This window comes from Leguminivora glycinivorella, chromosome 12, assembly GCF_023078275.1.
Source record: "Leguminivora glycinivorella isolate SPB_JAAS2020 chromosome 12, LegGlyc_1.1, whole genome shotgun sequence".
NCBI lineage: Eukaryota > Metazoa > Arthropoda > Insecta > Lepidoptera > Tortricidae > Leguminivora > Leguminivora glycinivorella.
Genome location: NC_062982.1, coordinates 22,878,348 through 22,901,559, shown reverse-complemented (window position 1 = coordinate 22,901,559; position 23,212 = coordinate 22,878,348). Strand labels below are relative to the sequence as shown.

The window sequence follows — 23,212 nt, the reverse complement described above, 5'->3', positions numbered from 1 at the left end:
TCAGAGGTTTTTTTATCACCCAAGTCCAATAGTTCAAATAAGGCAAAAAGTCTTGATAAGAGTAGTCGAGTAGGTGGCGTAGCGTCGATACAACTCGATTCCCAACGGGTTCCCTAAAATTTTCCAGTATCTGTAGAAGTCCATACAAAACAGATCCCGAAAACTCCTCTGGCTTTACCAACGAAAATTTTCACGCCATTATAGGTAAACTTATCAGAAGCTAGAAGAGATTATTTAAAGGGATAATTCACCTTTGCATTAATGATAAGTGTTTGTATATTAAAGAGTTTTGATATCGGATAGGCCGATGAGGTACAGAAAGATCTGTGTCACCTTCAAGTGACATCAGATCGCACAGGATAGGAGCGAATGTTGGAGTCTAGTGTCGGGGGCCAAGATCCACTTCGGGTCGCTGAGACAGCGCAGTATTAAGTAAAGAGTTTTACTACGTCTAGCCATCATTATCAACATTTTATTATTTCTTTTATAAAATTAAAATAACTTCATAAATATTTTTATGAAGAACGCTTATTAATATTTATTGCTTGTAGATATCCTATGCTACCTCAGTGAGTCCTAAAAAGTCAGCACAAGTTGAAGACAGACTAAAAAAATCTTCGCCCTCCAGTGGTAGTAGTAGTAGTAGCTCTTTATTGTAGAAAAACACATCTAAATATATAAAAGAAGGAACTGACTGACTGACTGACTGACTGACTGACTGACATATCAACGCACAGCCGAAACCGCTGGTCCTAGAGATTTCAAATTTGGCACGTAGGTTCCTTATATATATTAGTGTAGAGGAGCACTAAGAAAGGATTTTTCAAAATTCCCTTCCTAAGGGGGTGAAATGGGGGTTCAAAGTTTGTATGGGGAAACAAGATTTGTTTGACTATTTTATTCGAAACTTCACAGGAGGATTCCTAAAGACATATGACTAAATACATGTTCCTGGGGACGGGGACGAGGATAAACATAACTATATCACACAAAAAGGAATGAGAAAAATACACTAAATTGAAAAGAAACACAAAATACATATATATAAAGCAACAGAGGCAATTTAGTCAGATAACCACAGTTTCTTTAACCTCTCCTTGAGCGACGCAGTGGTCTAGTTTTATGAAATTATATCACATCCTGTCGCTAAGCGAAGTCTTATAAAATTAAACTAAAATACACATGTGGTGCAAATTTTCAAATCCTTTTCTAATTAAAGTCACGCATGATTGTAATTATTGCCGTACTTTAAACGTCTCCCACGATTACGACTAGAATTTATTTAAATATATTGGATCACGAAAACTATGAATAATTCTTTACCTAATTCTACGGCTATAATGTTGTCTAATATATATTCAAATATTAGTGGTGGACACAATTGGACACAGAAAGTGGAGAAGGGTTAGGCACATTGCCAGGATGGACCATAGTCGCTGGGCGAGACGAACTTTGGTGTGAAAGCCCGCTAACACCCGCGGTCGAGGCAAGCCGCCCCTTAGATGGAGAGATGACATCTGCCAATAAAAGTGGATGCAGATGGAAATCGACCGACAGGCACGGATGAATGGAGACTCCTCTCCATTCATCCGTGCCTGTCGGTCTCCTATGTCCGAAGACCGGGCGCTTTAAAGGCTGCTACAAATAGATTAGAATTTGGGGAGTAGGTATAGAAATATAAATATTTTATTCATGGCATGATTATACAACAGTGAAACAAAAGAGAAAAAGCTCAACGAGGGTGCTGGGTGCTGACGATGGGAGGACTTACGGAACTAATTTGTTCCGTCTATTGTCCTTTGAGTCGTCGGCAACCCAAACCCTCCTTTGAACTTGTACACTCCTTTTTGCTGTGCACTTATACTTAACACAGCAAGGGGGAGTGTAGGTACAAGTTTCTAATGGGGTGGCAACGCGCATGTGACACTCTTTGAGTTGCAGGCGTCCATAGGTTACGGTGACCGCTTTCCATCAGGCGGACCGTATGCTTGTTTGCCACTGACGTAGTATTAAAAAAAAGCTACACGTACAAAAAAGAACAACAGAAAATTATTTACAAAACATTACAAAAATTAAGTTGGTATACCAACTTAATTTTTGTAATGTTTTGTAAATAATTTTCTACATATTTGCCACGAAATGGTCCTGTCTGTGTATGGTATGTCTATTTTTATATAATCTTTTTAAAATTTTAACTGATTTCTAGGTTCTGGTTAAAAAAAACAATTGATGTGGTTTAAAGAAACAACTGGTGGTAAAATTCTTACATTAGGATTATGAATGTCATATTGTTGGACTGTTAATAGGCTGGTAATGATATTATTAATTGCGTGTGTTTATTAATTGAGCAATAGTCCGTGGGGCATGGTGATTATTTGAAGCTTTGTCACTGAAGTGCGCGTTTCCACTTCACATTTTATATTCTACTTAGGTACATTGCGACAAATTCACATATTAAAAAAATGCTCGCAGTGCGGTGGCTACATTTCGTGCACGGAGTCTACAGCGAGCATCACTAAGATGACCACTTACTTACTATATAACGTTCCTCACACACGCTCGCAGGATTAAGCCTGGCCTTTCTTCAGAATCTCCCCGATTTGAACAGAGAAAGTCCTCCCAGGTTCAACCTTTCCAATTCCCTCGTACATTTACAACTTCTCTTAATATTCTTCTTCTTCCTACCCTTATCCCACGTCGGTATAACGTGTCTTCCTCTTCCATTCTTCTCTATCTTTCGTCATCTCAGCACTCACTTCTTTCTCATATTATCCTTCACACGATCCAACTTCTTTCTATGGTTATGGTTATGGGCTCCGGTTTCCGCACTTAGCCTCAAAGATAGAGGCCATTGTGCGTGCTGTATTTGCCAGCTAGGGGTCTAGCCAGCCTAACTCCGCCCAGAAGCGCAGGATCCTCCTGGTGTCTCCACAGGCTTCTCGGAGTGACCTCGTCGTTTTGAGGATTTGAGCCCGTTGTGTGTTCACTCCCTCGCATTCCAGGATGACGTGGGCGACCGTTTCTTCGGCCTTCTTCCTATTGATAACTACAAATAAATCGTACCGTCCTACAATGGAAACAGTTAATAATCAGCGGAAGCACACATGTTCATCATATGTCTCACGTGCTAACCAAACCAACTTAGCGCACCAATCAAACAAAACTCACCACTATTTCTCTATCAATAGGAGATTTCACGAGTCCTAGATAACTTGATATATGCGTAGGCGCAAGCAAACTTATTAAACACTGAAATCAATAGAATATAACCCATATTTCTCTAATAATAAGAGTTTTCGCGACTATTAGTTAAAGTGGCGTAGTGTGGGTCTATATAAATATACTTTTCTTGGAGATTTGGCGAAGTTTTTAAGAATTATAGACGACCTAGATTTGTTATGAATGGGCATGAATGGATACATTTGGGAGCCCCCTCTGAGATGTAATTCGAGAGATAGACTAGTGGATTGAATTGATCAGCTTTATGAACACCTCTTTAAGCTTTGCTGGTTATAAATATTACATACTGTATAATAGCCATAATGGGGTAAAATATTTGTAACGCTTGTTTGACGTGTCTGTCTGTGTGTGTGTCTGTCTGTTTGTCTCTCTGTCTGTCTGTCTGTTTGTCTGTCTGTCTGTGTGTCTGTCTGTGGCATCGTAGCTTCCGAACGGATGAACCGATTTCGATTTAGTTTTGTTTGAAAGCTGAGTTAGTGGGAAGTGTTCTTAGCCATGTTTCATGAAAATCGGTCCACTATGTCGCGGTCGGGGTTTTTTCAAATTTTTAATTTTGTATTTGTTTCTTTCTCTGCGTTTGCATGCAAAAGAAGTAACATATAGATTGTAGACAAATTATAATCCATTAAGGCCCACTTGCACCAACCACTTAACTCAGGGTTAGTGGGCTGTCATCTGTCAAATTCCATATAAAATGGTGGGTTAACCCTCCATTTTCGTTGATGCAAGTGGCCCTTAGTCACCAATGACTAGCCTGAAGGACACAATGACTGTCTCGATAGTGGTTTACATTGATTATGTGTCTCTGTTTACAGAAACTGTAAACGCAGACGCCGATCCAGACACAACAGAGTCGAGTGGCCTATCAGTGTTGCCAGATCTAGAGGAAATCTGGAGATTTACAGGTTTAAAAAAAAAAAAAATTAGGAAGTTTTATTTATTTATTAGAAACTAGCTTCTTCCCACGGCTTCGCTCGCGTTAGAAAGAGACAAAAAGTAGCCTATGTCACTCACAATCCCTTCAACTATCTCAACTTACAAAAAATCACGTCAATTGCTCGCTCCGTTTTGCCGTGAAAGACGGACAAACAAACAGACACACTCACTTTCCCATTTATAATATTAGTATGGATAGTGTATTTAATCAAATACATTTCCTTAACTTTCGAAATACATATTTCACACCTAACGAATAATGTCAATTTTAAACGGGATATTATTAAGCGCACAGCAAAAAAATAATCGCCTATCAATTTATTGTCATCAATAATATACTTCTGTACATCAAATTAATTACTTCACTGCAAATAAACTAAATGATTAACAAAACGAGTAATGCAGATTATTCCAACATACACATCAGCACGACATTACTTTTTTCCTCTAATGCAAGACAATTAAATTCCTTTAGGAACAAAAATACAACAATCTTATCAAAAATACTAATTGCGCAGCAATTTACCCGTCTTCATAGCAAATTATTCAATTCGAAGAGCATACATCCTTTTTTCTTATTTTTTAAGTATTCACGTTCAGCTAATCTGATAATTATTATAGCTACAATATCTTAATTCATTGCATTATTTCTAAGGAACAGAACTGTCACCGTCACGAAAACAAACTTTTGATAGAAAATTGGGTTGGGTTAGGTTAGAACTGCGACCCTCACGGAAACAAACTTTTGTGAGAAAAGTGGGTTAGGTTAGAACTGTGCCCCCCCCCCGAGGGTTAGTAACCGTGGACTGGTCACCCACGGCGAAGCTAAGAGGTACCCAGGGCCGGCTTGTTGCTAGGCGAGCTGGCCCGAGGAGGATGCTCCAAATGGGCTTGTAAAGCCCACTTGAGACGCATTTGGGAGGACTGCCGTGGGAGGGAAGATCCGGCAGTATTGGATGCCGCTCTGTGCCCTCCCACGGTAGCCGAGGTGGGATCGCAGGAGGAGAGGCGTGATGGTATAGCGGTGCGCCACTCTCCCTACCCCCTGCGACCTTGGCGGGGCCGCTCCGCTGTAGCGGCATTGGTAGGGCCGCAAGGGAAGAGGAGTGCCGGTATTACGGTGCGCCGTTCTCCCTATCCTTTGCGGCCGACTAGGTTAGCGGTGGAACCAAAGACCATGTCCACCGCCGGGCGCCGGAACTCTTCTGGCGCCCATGGAACCTGCGGGTGATGGATCGGGAGTCCCATCACCCACCTAAACGAGGTTCCGAGCTGGAAGGCCCTCCCGTGTTCCGAGGGCCTTCAGCGGAGTAAGCTGCCTAAGCAGTCTTCGAGAAGGGCCCGCAAAGGCAACGCTGACGGGGTATCGGAGGCCTGCAACCGAGTGCCCGAAACCCCGTCCAAAGAGCGAGCGGCGGAACGCCCCAGGGGGTTTAGTCCGTGCGAGTCGGACATACCCACTGGCTTCTCCCGGGCCAGTGGGATCCATAACGGATTCCCCTGGGTCAAAAAAAAAAAAGGTTAGAACTGTGCCCAAGGAGGCGGCCATCGTTGAGTCTTGGGGGCAAAGTAATGGTTCATAATCATAATCTTTATTGTTTGTGAGAAATGGGTTACATTGCCAGTAATACTAATTGTAACAATTTTCGTGGAATCACCAAAACTCTACCTTTACAGGTGTACAAACAAAGCATTCCTTACACGTCTTAGTCTAACTAGGAATTATATCATGCAGTTAATACACATCATATTATTTATTCATTCTTAATATAAGAACATACAAAATTAAAAATTAAATTATAAATTGGAAATCAAACATAATATAATCCCATTAAGTCATAGTGCTCATAATTTAATAAATTCATTTATATTATAAAAACAATTTTGTACTAGCCAAGCACGGACTTTTGATTTAAATAACTGTAAATTATATGTCTTAAAAATGTCAGGTAATTTATTATAAATACGAATACACATAATATAAGAATTTCTCGATGAAAGTGCCAATTTAACAGAAGGTTTATGTAGAGTAAACTTATGCTGTGCTCTCGTCACTCGAGGACCCATGGTCTGGAACTCTACAAACAAGTATTTATACTTGTGGACAAAAACACAGACTTCAAAAATGTACAAACAGGGGAAGGTGAGTATGTCGTTTTCTATAAAATAATTGCGGCATGAGCCCAAATGTTTTATGCCAAACATAGCCCTGATACAACGCTTCTGTGTTATAAATAAGGCATCTTTATCAATGCTGTTTCCCCAAACTACAAGTCCATATCGTAAAATTGAGTTTACATAACCATTATAGGCGAGTATTGCTGCCTGGGTTGAAACAGTTTGGCTAATTCGTCTAAGTGCAAAGATAAAACTATTTACTTTAGATCTGACATTGGCGGCATGCGCCGTCCAATCACAGTGGCTGTCAATGATTATACCTAAAAATCTTGTATTTTGCACCTCTTGTACTACTTTACTACCTAGAATAATGTTTAATTTTTGTGTATTTCCTCTTGCTGTACTGAACTGAATATAGCTAGACTTATTTACATTTACTTTTAAGTTATTCACGTTCAACCACTCTACTGTGCTAACTAACGCCCTGTTTATATCATCATTATAAGTTTTCATATTTTCACATTTTACAATAATTGATGTGTCATCTGCGTACAGTAGGCAATCATGACTGGGTAAGCACATCGGTAAATCATTTATGTAGAGCAAGAACAGCAGAGGCCCCAAAATACTGCCTTGCGGTACTCCGTATTTATTATGAATTAATGATGATTTGTATGACTCAAGAGTTTTAGATGTTTTGCAATATTTTAGGGTCTCGACACATTGATGTCTCTCATTGAGGTATGTCTTAATCCAATCAAGAGCTGGCCCTCGAATACCATATCGATATAGTTTAATAAACATTCTCTTATGACAGACAAAATCGAAAGCTTTGCTCATGTCTAGAAACAAAACTGTTACAGGAATCTTATTATCGATTGCATTTAATACATGCCTCACAAGTTTAAATGTCGTCAGTGTAGTACATCTCGATTTGCGAAAGCCATGCTGTTCCTCTGTTATTACATTATAACGCTCTAGAAAGCTTGACAACCTACCAAACATAACTTTTTCATAGATTTTTGCGAACACAGATATCAAAGCAACTGGTCTATAATTTTCAATATCCGTCTTTGAGCCTTTCTTATGAAGGGGTTTAACCACTGATTGCTTTAGAGCATCCGGATAAACACCTTGGAGTAAGGATAAATTTATAGCGTGCAGGAGAGGTCGCTCAATAATATGCATACTCATTTTAATGATATCTGTTTTCACTCCATCATATCCCACCGATTTGGAGTTTTTGAGTGATTTGACCAGCTTATTCAGTTCATATGCGCTTACTGGATTGAGAAAAATGGTAGATGTGTTATTAATTATATTAATGTCATCTGTAGAATCGTGACAAACATTGTCTTGAACAACATTAATAAAATAATTATTAAAACATTCAGCAATTTGTTGGGGATCCTGAATAAATTTATCGCCACATTTCAATTTATCTACTGATTGTCTGCTACAGTCTGACGTTGTATAATCTTGAATAACGTTCCACACTGCCTTACATTTATTACTACTATTTTCTATATATTTTAAATTGTTAGCTTTTTGATGATTAAGAAAACACTTTTTAAGAAGATGACAATAGCGTTTATAATGCAATTTAGCCTCATGACAATTTCTACTATACAAGTATAGTTGTCGTTTATGTTTACAGCAGTTTCGTAGTCCTCTAGTTATATTTTTAGACTTCCGTGAATTATTCTTGATTTTCACTTTAATCAGCGGGAAACAAAGGTTGTAAAAAAGTAAAAAAGTGTCACTAAAAATATTAAAAGCTTTGTTGGCGTCATTTTCGATTAAAACATCATTAAACGATAAGCTACTCAAACACTGTAAAAATTTTAATTGATTGTCATGACTAAAATCTCGTCTGAATATAAACCACCACTTAGTAGGATCTAAAGAACGTTTAGTTACCGGTATCTGATATGATTGCGCCGTGTGGTCAGATAGTCCTAAGTCATGGACAATAGCATTACCATTTTTTGTATTCGAAGCTATGTGGTCAATACAAGTTTCCGAGCGTTCAGTTATTCTTGTCGGGCCGTTAGTTAAGAGTTTTAAATTATAATTATCTAATATATGTCTGAACTCATTCGCTATTGATGTGACCCTCATAGTATCGATATTGAAATCGCCACATAACACATACTTTTTTCTTTTGTTTGAACATAAAGTATTGAGTAGTTCCTCAAGCTTTTGAAAGAATACTGACTCTGGTGACGTGGGCGTTTTGTTTGTATAAATGCAAATGATTACTATGTTATGCTGAGTAAGTGAAGTGGCACAGCATTCAAAAACATGTGACTGAGACAACGAGTTGGCCACGGGTATAGGTGTAAAATTTATATTATTTCTAACGAGTATAGCCACGCCACCCCTTTTTGTGTTTTTTCTTGAAAAGCTGGCAGCAATCTGAAAATCATCTATTTTTAAATTACGTTCTGAGCCACGAAGAATATTAGTTTCACTCAAACAAACTATGTCAACTTGGGTACCATTGTTTATCAGTTCATTTATAGAGACATTAAGTAGCTCTTGTTTATTCAATGCACCAGATATGTTTTGGTGCAATACGCCAATGCTAGGATTTTTTGTTTCGGCTGCACTTACCGGCTCTACCGGCGTAAGATTATATTTGTGGTATTCCCAACTAAAGATGGCTGGGGAAGACGGAAAATGGCGTGCGGTGTTCCACAGGGCTCGGTGTTGGGGCCGCTCCTGTGGAACATTGGATACGATTGGGTCTTACGCGGGGCCACTCTGCGGGGAGTCAGCATCTCCTGCTATGCTGATGACACTCTTGTGTCGACCCGTCGCAGAACCTACAGGGAGGCCGCCTATGTAGCCACAGCTGGGGTAGCACACGTAGTGCATAGGATTCGGGCGCTAGGTCTGGAAGTCGCACTGCACAAATCCGAAGTTCCGGTCTTCCACGGGCCTCGAAATAAACCTCCGGAGGGAGCCCAAATTACAGTGGGGGGAACTTCCATAGCCATCGGGTCGACGATGAAGTACCTGGGACTTGTTCTCGACGGTAGGTTCGAGGAACACTTCAAGCGTCTGGCCCCAAAATTGCTGGCTGCTGCCGGCGCGCTTGGGCGTATTCTCCCAAATCTGGACGGGCCAGGAGGAGCATGTAGACGACTCTATATGAGCGTGGTACGTTCAATGGCCCTCTACGGGGCGCCAATATGGGCGGACACCCTTAGATCTAAAAGTGAGGCCCTTCTGCGTCGTCCTCAACGAGCTATAGTTCTCAGGGTGGCTCGAGCGTACCGCGACAATTCGTACGCGGCAGCTAGCCTACTAGCCGGAAGCCCGCCGTGGGACCTTGAAGCCAAGGTTCAAACCGCGGTCTATTGGCGGGTGACGGCAGCAAGGAGGGAAGAGAACTGGCCTGCCCCTCAAGAAATCCAAAAGTGGAGAGAAGAAGCACGAGAAGTGCTCTTCGAGCGTTTGGAGATCCCGGGAGCTAGCCGGGAACCAGAAAGAAGCGGCCGCTGTTCGGCCCGTTCTAAAACAATGGGTGGAACGTAAGTACGGCACACCTTCTTTCCATCTCACACAGCTCCTGACGGGGCACGGCTGCTTCGGCTGGTACCTGTGTGAGAGGGTGGGAAGGGAGCCTACTACAGCGTGTCACCATTGTGATCGAAGAGCAGTGGACACGGCCCAACACACGCGCGAAGAGTGCCCTGCTTGGGATGAGCCTCGCGCTGCCCTGTTCACGGTTATAGGGGGGTGGGTGAAGAGGAGTGGGAGGCAGTGACCACCTTTAGCGTCGTTGTCATGACGCAAAAGGAGGCCGCCGAAAAAGTGCGCGAGCTCAGCGCCGCAGAAGGCCAGGCAGGCGGCGAAGAGTCTTCGCAGAGAGACTGATGCCGCCCTAACCGAAACTTGCGGGTGATGGACCGGGAGCTACATCACCCGCCTGAAGAGTTTCTGTGCTGGAGGCCCTCAAGCGTTTTAAGGGTACCTTCAGCGGAGTAGGCTGCATGACCAGCCACAAGAGCCGGGCCCGCAAGGGCAACGCTGGCGGGGCAACGGTGGTCTACAACCGTGTTCCCGAAACCCCGCCCAAGGCGAGCGTCGGAACACCCCAAGGGAGTCCATGGGAGTCGGACATACCCACTTGTCTTTCCCGGGCCAGTGGGATCCAGGTTAGAACTGCGACTCTCAGAGAAACAAACTTTTGTGAGATAAGTGGGTTAGATTAGGTTAGAACTTTGACCCTCACGGAAACAAACTTTTGTGAGAAAAGTGGGTTAGGTTAGGTTAGAAGTAGTCAATAAGTTTTAAGAGAAAAAAACCGCCGCCTTTGGGGTTCTGGTGAAAGCTATTTGCGAATGTTGGATTATGTAGAAATGTGTAGGTATTTTTTTAAACTGCTTTTAATGCTTTAATTATTTGATGGCAACAAAAATCAATATACGTATACCGGGGTTTGAGGAGTTTCCTCAATTCCTCATGAATCCGATTATAAGAAATAGAAGCTTGACATAATTTGACTTGAAAAGTCAATATGCAAAATAAATGTTACTGTTCTGAAATCCATGCTGTTTTTATAAAAATACCAAAGTCACTATAAGTGTGCCATTCAGATTTGAGGAGTTCGGTTCTGACCATCATCTGCAGTTCCACTGCACCAAATGTCACTTTTCTGGACGTAAGTGCATGCTGTTCTTATAAAAATACCAAAGTCACTATAAGCGTGGCGTTCAGATTTGAGGAGTTCCGTTCTGACCATCATCAGGAGTTCCACTGCACCAAATGTCACTGTTCTGGACGTAAGTGCATGCTGTTCTTATAAAAATACCAAAGTCACTATAAGCGTGCCGTTCAGATTTGAGGAGTTCCGTTCTGACCATCATCAGCAGTTCCACTGCACCAAATGTCACTGTTCCGTACGTAAATGCATGCTGTTCTTTTAAAAACACAAAAATTGCCATATGTATGCCTTGAAAGGCAGCAGAAGATCTGAAGATTTGAGGAGTTCCCTCGATTTCTCCAGGATCCCATCATCAGAACTGGGTTCTGAGAAAAATGGGACCAATCTGTATGTATATACAACCAATCAAAAAAAATTTCAAAATCGGTCCAGTAAAGACGGAGATATCGAGGAACAAACATTAAGAAAAAATACAAACTAATAGAGAACCACCTTCTTTTAAGATATTTTAGGCGGCGGTTAAAAAAGCCGTTCTTTTCTGAATGCGCTTTAAATTTTGTTTTTTTTTGCTGGTCACTTTATGTTGTAATTAATAAAAAAAATGATTGCAATTAGAATAAAATGCTGTGTCATTTAGATTAAACTGCTGTATATTATGTAAAAATAGAAGCTACATTTAAAAAAAAAAGCGTTGCTAGGTTTACAGTGCGTTAGTAATTATTAGCGATGCAATCATGAAAAAGCTTTACTAAAAGTTAAAATAGATGCACGCCACGAATATATATTGAAGTGTAGTTAGTAATATTTTGAGTTGCAAATTTTGCTGTTCAATTAGTATTTTTGATATGAATTTGGACTATATTTGCGTAAAAAAAGTAATTTTTTTGATTTTCGTTTAAATACCACCCATTTTAAACTCTCAAAGCTGGCCAAGTGCGAGTCGCACTCACGCACGAAGGGTTCCGTACCACTATACAATACAATACAAAGCATTTATTCATGGTAAACACACATAAAAAAAAATACAAACAAATGGTTATAAAAAAAAAACAGTATAAATATTGTTTACCACGAAATGGTCCCGCCTCAGCATATTGCTAACCATAAGGTCAGCGCTGATCTTCCGTCGAGACCATTTGTCTTGTTTGTGTTGTTTGTGTGTGTATATACAATAAAAAAAAACGGCAAAAAATCTTGTCTTTTGTCATCGGAGGCCCATTTTAATATTTATTACATTTTGTTTTTAGTATGTATTAATTTGTTGTTATAGCGGCAAAATATATTATATGTCATCTGTAAAAATAATCTAATGTTGAACTATCACGGTTCATTAGATACAGCCTGATGACAGACGGACTTTGGGCGTGGTGCTAAAAAAAAACACGTTTTCACGCTCACCGCTTAACTTTTGTCAATACTTATCTTCTTTGTCCTACCCATTCCCAGTTTATCTGGGGTCGGGTCTCCCTGTACACTTGCGCCAGAGAACTCGTTTCTGGGTTGTCTGAGTACTAAGGTTGTCCCGGTCCATCTCTTTCTTGATGTTGTGTTTTGTCAATACTTATCATAGAAAGAATATAGAATCACAATTGACAAACGATGAAATATGATAACGCCATCTTTGCGAACATTTATCAGCTGTCGCCAACATTTAATTATTGTTTTAAATGTAAAGATCGCTTTTTCAATTATCAAAATTGGCAAGTGAGGGGCTACTGGAAGTCTCAGGTATCAGATTCTTTCTAAATATTTTCACAATATAGCAACACTGCACAGCAAACACAGACGTAACGTGAGAGAGCAGTTTTTGCCGCCATTTTTTCCTGAGTGATGTAACCCGTGTCAGCGACCCCACACCTGTTGCTTTATATACATATTGGTACCAAATTTCAGCTTTCTAGTGCTAACGGTTACTGAGATTATGCGCGGACGGACGGACGGACGGACAGACAGACATGGCGAAACTATAAGGGTTCCTAGTTGACTACGGAACCCTTAAAAGCTAATGTAGTAAGGTTCAATGTCAAATGAACGTCACTAAAATTGCAATAAAAAAATAAAAAAATGATTTGCAATAAATAGTGCTCCCCTCCCACACTGGCAGTTATACACGGTGAAAAAAAATGTTTATTTCTAAGAAACATAGGTGAATGAACTTAACTGCTAATTTTAAATTAAAAATATTTTTAAGAGAAATAAAAAGAACCGGTGTTCAAACTTTGCATTGTGACTTTTGAGGTCATAATAAACAGGATTCATTATGGGACCAATGATGAAATCGCAAAAAAAAACCGTTCCATACATTTCGACTGCCATGCCGCTCATTTCTATGGAACAGCCAAAATTTTTTTCGTGATTTCAGCATTGGTCCCATAAATAAAAGTTGTTCATGATGACCTCAAAAGTCACTATGCAAAGTTTGAATGGTCCTTTTTATTTGACCCTGTTTATCGCTCTAAAACATGGTGTGACAGGGACAGGCTTAAGGAAATATTAACGCTGAGTAACAATGTTACTTATCAATCCAGAAATAACACTGACAATTCTGTGCCTATTGTAAACGAACACTGTCCGTCCGCCCGTCAGTCACCAGTGGGCCATTTTACCACACTGACATTGACACTTGACACTGACAATTCTGTGCCTAAGTGTCAATGTGTGGTAAAATGGCCCACTGGTGACAGACGGGCGGACGGACAGTGTTAGGAAAAAATGCATTTATACATTGTTCGCCCTTATATATCTTTGATCAACTGTCAAAAGCGCCTTCACGGATGGCACGGAACCTAAGTGCGCGAGCCGACTCGCACTTGGCCAGTATTTTTTTTAAATCTCAAATCGCGATGGACACTGGTCTATTAAGCACTCAGTTTTTGTGAGAGCTCTTTTGCTTATTGATTTATTAGGATTTTGTGGGTGTGTTAGGGTTAATGGTCATAACAAATAAATGATTATCTTATCTTATCTTATCTTAATGGTAAAAAGTAATGAACGTTTCTTATATGTAGTTGAGTGTGTTATTAGTTATTACTGAGGTGCTTAGTTGTGCTCGTTTATATGTAGTTCGATTGTTGTATTAAATATTTACTATGGTTTTTTCTGGCGTGAAATCAGACTAACGCCGTGTCTTGCGTGGGCGACGGTCGCGCGACCGTCGCCGTCGCGTCTCATACTTCCATATCGATAAGGTTTGATTTCGTATGCGTCGCATCGCCATCGCGCGACCATCGCGCGACCGTCGCCCACGCAAGCCACGGCGTAACAGTTGGCAACGATTTTGATAGCCCCCACAGTCTGTGAAAGTGTTAAGGAAGCCTAGCTTGTTCTGCCTCTGGGACAAGATCCCAAGATTTGGCGAAGGCACTAATTTCTAAGAAAGTGACTGCCATACCAATAGAAAGCGACTGCCATACCAATAGAAAAAGCCACTAGAAAATATCATCTGACATTTAGCACATAAGGTCCGGAAAACTCATTGGTACGAGCCGGGGTTGGAACCCGCGACCTCCGGATTGAAAGTCGCACGCTTTGTCTTGGTCTAACTCTATAAAACTATACTTAACTAGTTAACTATTGTACATACTTGCTAAAACCTTGTTCTTGTTCTGAACAATAAATAAATAAAAAATAAAAAAAACCTTGATTAGAAATATTTAATATCGTATAGTAGGCCATTTTCAGATTTTTGGACCCCCCCCCCCCCATTTCGCGTAACAAAAATTAACTCACTGTCAGTTTTGTGACGATAAGCATGAAATTTCAATAAAAATATTGTTTTTGAGTTAATTACATAAACTTTAAGCGATAATCTACATTCAGAATGTGAAAAAAGTAATTTTAGACAGATTTTGTGCTTAATTGTCATCACAAAACTGACAGCGAGTTAATTTTTGTTAACAACTAACGTTAATTGGGGAGGGGGGGGGGGGGCACTTTCTGAAAGTGCCCGGTAGGTAGTGATAATAATCTTAAATGAAAATGCAATGCAAAACAAAAATTTGTCATAATGACATTTATGACCAGGTATTCCATACGTTGCAATCAAAATGTAATGCAGAGTTACTTTAGCCTTATTTAGAAACTACCGTAGCGTATATAAAGTATAAACAAATAAGAAATTTTACGACTATCGCGCAATTAACTTTATCTGAAAAGTAATTGAAACTCCTATGAAGTGAAGCCGCTCAGACAAAAAAAAATAAAGGATAGAGAAGGAAATATCATAAATAATGTGTTAGACAAGGACAGAGGCTGTCTGTCGGTAATAGAGTAGACTAGGGATAGTTGGTCGTTATGAGTTTTTAAGTGTCCATTATGGGGATGTACGGGGAAATTTAATATCGTTGTCTTTAGGCTGGGCGTGAGAGCGAAAAGGGGCCGATTCGACTGCGGGGAAATTGTTGTTGTTAGGAAATAAATCAGCTATGTGAACATTGAACTACCTAATATAGAAGTGGAAACATAATTTACGATCTGTAAGACGTTTTGAAAATCTTTTCAATACATTTGTTAAATATTAAAAAAAGATACATTTACATTAAAAAATAAGCGTAGAAAAAAAAAACATTATACGATTCCAAATGCCAATCACATAATACAGTTAGGCTTAATTATTAAAATTAATTAATAATTTAACGAAATTCTAATGGATTATTTTGGACACCCTACTTAATTAAGTATTGAACAATATGGCGGTGTATTATGATATGCTTAGGAATCACATGATCTGCTTACTTAAATACCACTGGCGGGTTTTACTTGATGAAATCATGAAATGGCGGCGTTTCATGATATGCCTAGGAATTTCACGTTCTGCTTAAACGTCACTCGGCAAATAGTTAAACGGTGAGTTTTAAACGATATAGCGAATGCTACTAAGCCAAATCATGATTTGGCGGCGTTTCCCGATATGCCTAGGAATTTCGTGTTTTGGCGGATCCTACGATCGGCCGCTGACATATACACTAAGTGACCGTTGGTAGAATGTAACCGGACACTTTCTGTACCGGGAATGCTCGCCTCATAAAGCGTAAAAATTACTTGAGTACCTACACATTTATATGGTCTATTAAGACGATACGGTAGGGGTCAATTCTCCATACAAACGCTCTCGACTATTTCCTCCCTGGTTTTTGAAGATAGAGCAATGATTTTTTTAACACAGATTGTTATTATTTTTATCTGTGTCGGACCGTTTTGATTTTTTTGATATTCTGCTTTTTAAAGACTCTAGAGCCAATCAAAAATTTCCAAAAACGGCCTTTTTCATTGTGGCGCAAAAAAGGTGTGATACTCAAGATTGGTAACAATTAACCAAAAAAGCTAAACGGTCTAACATAGATTATTTCATTGTTATTCAGATTCTCAAATTTCGTTCCGATTGATTAAGTTTTGAAGGAGGAAAGAGTCGAGAGCGGAACCTCGATTTTAAAGATTTTTTTGAAATATCTTTTGACTGAGTTGTTCTTAATGGACAATTTTTTTCGATAAATCTAGTTAATAACACTTGTATATTTAACTAAAATTCCCAAGTTGAAAGGGGGGCTCCTTTCCATTTTAGCATTTTCGCTACCGTATCCTCTTAAATACGTCAATATAATTAAATGTACATGGCTTTCTGAAATGCAAACATTTTAAGGTATTTTTTTATGAAATAGGCAGAATAAATAAAATAAAATAATTAAATAAATATTATAGGACGTTCTTACACACATTGACTGAGGCCCACGGTAAGATCAAGAAGGCTTGTACATATAACTAGAAAACATCCATGACTCAGGAACAAATATCTGTGCTCATCACACAAATAAATGCCCTTACCGGGATTCGAACCCGGGACCGCGGCGCAGCAGGCAGGGTCACTACCGATTGCGCCAGACCGGTCGTCAAATGAATGAGTAGACGAGCCGCCTGATCGGAAGCAGTCATCACCGCCCATGGACATAAGCAACATCAGGGGAGCCACTTATGCGTTGCCGACCTTTGAGAACCCTAAATACCTGCTTCTTGAAGAACCCCATGTCATCTTAGCCTAACCTCAGAAGCTGTGTCAGAACTGTCAGAAGGTAGCTCATTCCACAACTAACATGTTCTGCGCAAATTTTTTGTCTTGTATTGTATTCGTTTATTTCAGAAGTCCATTCCATATTACGTTTTTCTTTGTTACATTTTAGTGCACCACTACCCTCGCTTTTTTTACAGGATGGACCCTGTCATGGGCGTTTTTTCATCATTTTGGGTGGAATGACTGGAATGTTCCTGCCGGTGAGTAAGGCTGCCAGAGCTCAACGAGGGTGCGGGGTGCTGACGGCGGGAGGACTTTCGGAACTAATTTGTTCCGTCTATTGTCCTTTGAGTCGTCGGTAACCCGAACTCTCCTTCACTGAGAGAAAATACCTACAACCAGTTTTCATGTTCGTTCAACAAGTTTTTTGGTTAAAATAGCGCCTACGTGCTCTTTGGTTCAAACAACAAGCTACTTGTCATTTGAATCGGCAATATATTTGAATCAACAAGTCGATTTTATAAAAACAACCTGACACATATTGTTTTAAACATACGTTTGGCTGATTCAAACGGATAAACCGCAACAAGTCGAACTTGTTAAATTCACAATGCAAATTTCTCTCAGTGTTTGATTGAACTTGTACACTCCTTTTTGCTGTGTACTTATACTCATCACAGCAAAGGGGAGTGTACAAGTTTCTAATGGGGTGGCGACGCGCATGTGACACTCTTTGAGTTGCAGGCGTCCATAGGTTACGGTGACCGCTTCAGGCGGACCGTATGCTTGTTTGCCACCGATGTAGTATATAAAAAAAATGCAGCCGATGGACTATTTCGCCACAGTAACATTGACTCTTGACACTGACAATTCCGTGCCTATTTCTGGGTTGATATAACATTGTTACAATAATTGCGTCAATATTTCCTTGTTGAACGGGCAATGAACGGCAAAGTGTCACTGTTGGGCGACAATTGTCACTATTGCGAAATAGGGCTCTCAACCTGCCATCTTCTTTTCGGAAATCCCGGAAGGGTTAGCCAAAATGATAATCGAGGTAGACCCATAGAACACCATATGGGGCCGTCCACATATTACGTCACGCAAAATTTAGTTTTTTTTATTTTTATTTACCCGCTCTGTAGAAAAAACTTTCTACTAGTATTTTAGGGTTCCTAGGGTTGCGTCTAACCATTTTTTCTACCATTAGGACTAATAAACCAATTATTTTTGTTCGCAGATCCATCGAGGTGTGGCTCAAAACTGGGCGTCGTCACAGCGACATACTGGAAGAACAAAAGCAAAGAGAAGGCTGTTTGCGGCGGCCTGACGCCACCGTAGTGCTGTGGCTGAAGTGTGAACAGGTCAGTACTTGTTACAATTATACATGGTTGACCGTGATTACCTTTTTAGGGTTCCGTAGTCAACTAGGAACCCTTATAGTTTCGCCATGTCTGTCCGTTCGTCCGTCCGCGGCTAATCTCAGTGACCGTTAGCACTAGGAAGCGGAATTTTGCTACCAATATGTATATCAAACACGCCGACAAAGTGGTAAAATAAAAAGTGGAAAAAAATGTTTTGTTAGGGTACCCCCCCCTACATGTAAAGTGGGGACTGATTTTTTTTTCATTTCAACCCCAACGTGTGATAAATTGTTGGATAGGTACTTAAAAATTAATAAGGGTTTACTAAAATCATTTTTTGATAATATTAATAGTTTCGGAAATAATCGCTCCTAACGGAAAAAAAAGTGTGTCCCCCCTCTAACTTTTGAACCATATGTTTAAAAATATGAAAAAATCACAAAAGTAGAACTTTACAAAGACTTTCTAGGAAAATTGTTTTGAACTTGATAGGTTCAGTAGTTTTTGAGAAAAATACGGAAAACTACGGAACCCTGCTCTGAGCGTGGCCCGACACGATCTTGGCCGGTTTTTGATTTTCGTCAAGCTCCCCACGCAGTTGCATGCACCATGATCACGGAAACACAAACCAAAAAGGTAATGACACTGCAATCAATATTTTAAAGTCTCATAAAATGATCGCTTACCCCCAACTAAACTATTTATCTGGTAAACGCATTTGATATACGACGACAGTGTTTCGCAATTAGCCTGCTGGCTCGCCTTATTTATGTTCAATGTTCGCATAACATTGTATTACTAGTGCCTTTTCACTTGTACAGGGTGTTTGGGACACCCAAATACTTTTGGTCTTACCCATGGTCAACCGTTTTTAGTTCTAGGCCATTCTAGAACCTTATCTTATTGACAACGTACGTTAGGCGCCATAGATGATAGAAGTCACTTTAATGTTTACTGCGAAAAGATTCGAATAATATTCAAATTGGTTAACTGTGCAATACTAAATATAATATTATAAATGGGAAAGTGTGTGTGTCTGTTTGTTTGTCCGTCTTTCACGGCAAAACGGAGCGAGGAATTGACGTGATTTTTCAAGTGGATATACTTATTAGTGGATAAGCCGCCACACATAAAGCGTTTTGATAGCGGAGCGCAATGATAGCACTGCGCCGGACGAACGCTGGCGTTCCGCTCGCAATCCGCGTTCGTTAGTTCCCGCCGGCGCGCGGCGTCCGCTGGGCGCAACTCCAGCATTCTTCCGGCGCACCGCTGTCACTGCGCTCCGCTGACGCTCCGCCTACGCTCTCAAAACGCGCATATGTGGCCGAGCTTTAAGGGAAAACTGATGGCGATAGATATGATATGCACATGAGTAAGGCTCGCCCATATTCATTGCATAGGTATACTTGCTCACAAAACCTGTGCATCCCGCCAACAAAAAAAAAAGGCTCCAAAGTTCAATCCTTTGTCCCGCGACTCCCGCGCACCCTGTAGTTAAAGGTACACACACACGACCCCGCGCGGCAGATGGGCGCGCACCTGCCAATCTCGGCGCCCGCGCAGGTGCTTGTTTACGTTTTTTTGTCCGTGTGGAGCGACCTTAATTAGGACAACGGGGTCTGGTTGTAATTGTAACGATGGTGTGTGTGATATTAGGGAAGTCTTCCGTGATAATTCACTTGGCTAAGCACAATTTGCGTTTAAACTTTTTAAATAATTAAGCACTTTTATTTAACACCTTGTATACATTTTTATGTCATTTGTGCTTCAAAAATCACTCGTATTATCTATGGAAGGTTGCCAAAGGCCTCGAGAAGCAGCTAAAATTACTGAATTGCATAGGAAAATACTGGCTTGTAAGACAGCTAATTATTCTTGCTGATATTGTTGCTTGTTTATTAAAATATGGGAAATAAAATTAAAAATACTTTTACATTTCATTTCTACAATATTGTTAGCTTAAATTTACATTTGCCGAAGCCCTAAAAATACGAAATGCATACATACATACATACATACAATACGCCTGATGTATCCCATAAAGGGGTAGGCAGAGCACATGAACAGTTCAGTGCCACTCTTGGTAAAAATACGAAATAAATGCTACAAAACACAAAACAAACTATTTACTCTATAAACAAGAATCTTATTGGTGAGGGTAAAAGAAATTCTTAATTATTATAGCATTATACAGGGTGAAATATAAAGGACCATTCAAACTTTGCATAATGAATAACTGTTATTATGGGACCAATGCTGAAATCGCGAAAAAAATTTTGGCAGTTTCATAGAAATGAGCGGAATCATGACAGTCCTAATGTATGGAACAGGCAATTTATTTTTGCGATTTCAGCATTGGTCCCATAATAAAAGTTGTTCATTATGACTTCCAAAGCCATTATGCAAATTGTGAACAGTCCTTTTTATTTCACCATGTATATTTGTGACACTGCTTTTTTTTTTAGTATGAATAGGTAGATGTTTGACCACGATCACGATGAGTGACACCTGATGGTAAGTGATGAAGCGGTCTACGGTGGAGCACGCTTACCTATGAGATACCTATTTACTCTCGCTTTAAAGAGTAGTAGTAGTAAAACACTTTATTGTACCAGAAAATAATACAACACACAGGAAAAAGAGCTTATTACAAGTACAAAGGCGAACTTATCCCTAAAGACCTTAAGAGACCTGGATTGCTGAGAAAAAGGTTTCCCTTTCTTCTGCCACAGATCACGGTTTGATGTATTTATTTTATACACAACACAATTTATGAATACACGACAATTCATTCATAGTATGGACATATACACATCCCTTAATATATGTTCATATAAAAATTCAACTATGTAAACATTTTCAAAACAAAATTTGCGTTTGAGATTCCATGCTAAAGTGCTGTCGCTAAAACACATGCAACTCCTTAATAACACTATTAATAGATAAAAACCACCTGTTAAAAGTTAATTCAATAGGCTCCATGCAAAATCGATATGCGATGACATCGCTATTCCTATCGAAAACGTCTTAAGTCTCATAGATACTCTGCGTACTTTTATCCAGTTTTGAAGTATGGCATTATGCATTGGGGTATTCGCCACATTGGTAGTACCTATTACAGCGGAAACATACAAATAAACATACAATTATAATGGAGAAGGCAACATCTGCTTAGAAAAGGAACAAGTGTGTAAAGTGTTTCTTAAGAATAAAAAGGGTTCCGTGGTAAAAAAAATAATGAAAGGAGGTGAATCGAGAAGTAGATTTTATATTAAAGAAATCATTGGCCACAGCATCTTTGCAGCGACTAAGGAGGTATCCTGAGGACTCTGAGGAGGCAGTCTACAGCCTACATCGGCTGTTATGGCGGTACCTATTAATGGCCGATCGGCATTTCCATAGTGTCAAAGTGTATACAGAACTATATTGCCTGTGCATTCATGTCTTTGTTGCTGACTGTATATATAAACTAGATTTTGCCCGCGGCTTCGCACGCGCAGATAAGTACTTTTGTTATTTTAATTTAATTTATGCATGCTTTTGTACCTATATCACCACATACATACATAAACTCACGCCTGTAATAATAGTTTAGTCTAGTACTAAGGTTGTCTGGTAAGTTCGCTCTTTAGCTATAGGACCGCCTGTTGTCTGCCTCTATCTATAATCAATTATTATATCTTACATTTTTTACTGAGGTGTACCAATAAAGGGTATTCCATCTATCTACCTCTATGGTTCCTTGAAATTGGAATGTGACCACGAGACCCTATAATGGGCACCCATTCGCGTGATAGGCCGTATAATCGATCGTGCATCTGTCCTGTCCGCGTTCACTTTTTTTTTTACACAACATTTGTATGTATCGTGTATGGAGCCTTCTGCTTTTTGTTGGAAGAAAGCGAGGCTGTACTAATATCATTTTAATTAAGCCTGACAGCTTATAGACGTGAATGGTGTCACTTTTTAATGGGGTCACACCTGCTTTACTTCCTTTAAGTTTGTTATTACGAGCTTTTTTGTGTGGTTGTGGTTACCTATAATTAGATAAGCATCAGTTTAGACTTTTGTAACTAGATTTAAGAACATGTAAGATGTATTATCTGTTGGTAATCCTAAATAAATAAAATTAATTAATTAATTTTTATTCAACGAGTAATTATTTTTCATTATTTATTTTAATATTTAATTACATATAACGCCTGATTTAGAGCTAGGTTTTTCTCTGCGGATTTATTTTTGATTACAAAATGACAGTAGCCGATCAGTAATCAGTAATCTTTATTGCTTCCATAGGTAGTACAAGGTGTTACATTTTGTTTGCTCAGCTATTATAACCCTGTAGGGCACTGCAATATGACTTAAATCTAACTTCACTAAAGTACATCGTTATATAACTATGGCTTAAGGCTATCTATTATATACTGCTACACAACAGTGACAATTGTCGCCCGACTGTGACACTTCGCCGTTCATTGCCTGTTCAACAAGGAAATATTGACGCTGAGTAACAATGTTACTTATCAACCCAGAAATAGGCACAGAATTTTCAGTGTCAAGTGTCAATGACACTGTGGTAAAATATCCCACTGGTTATTATTTAGAAACCATTTAGCAGATAATATGATTTTCCTAGTAGGTACATACAATAATTGTATTTAAAATTATACGAATACACTGAAAACCGATAACAAAAAGAATCATTTTCTATAGAAATTTGTCATCAGTCGCCGACCATAAATATATATATGTATATATAATTATAAGATTCAAAGGATGAATAAATAAACATTGTCCATTACTGGTGCACCTGACTTCATTATGTCCATGCATCGTATTTGCAATTATTTCTAGCGATTAGTTTAAACCCTAAGC

The 23,212-nt window shown here is 39.5% G+C and overlaps 1 protein-coding gene across 1 annotated transcript in view; it reads left to right on the top strand.

Moving 5' to 3' along the window:
* The window catches only part of LOC125232209 (tRNA dimethylallyltransferase), a 256,267-nt gene that overhangs the window by 173,493 nt on the left and 59,562 nt on the right, over positions 1-23,212 (top strand). Inside the window, exon 3 of the mRNA XM_048137845.1 lies at positions 18,214-18,337. Coding sequence (XP_047993802.1) covers positions 18,214-18,337 — 124 coding nt within the window. The remainder of the gene's footprint in view (positions 1-18,213; positions 18,338-23,212) is intronic.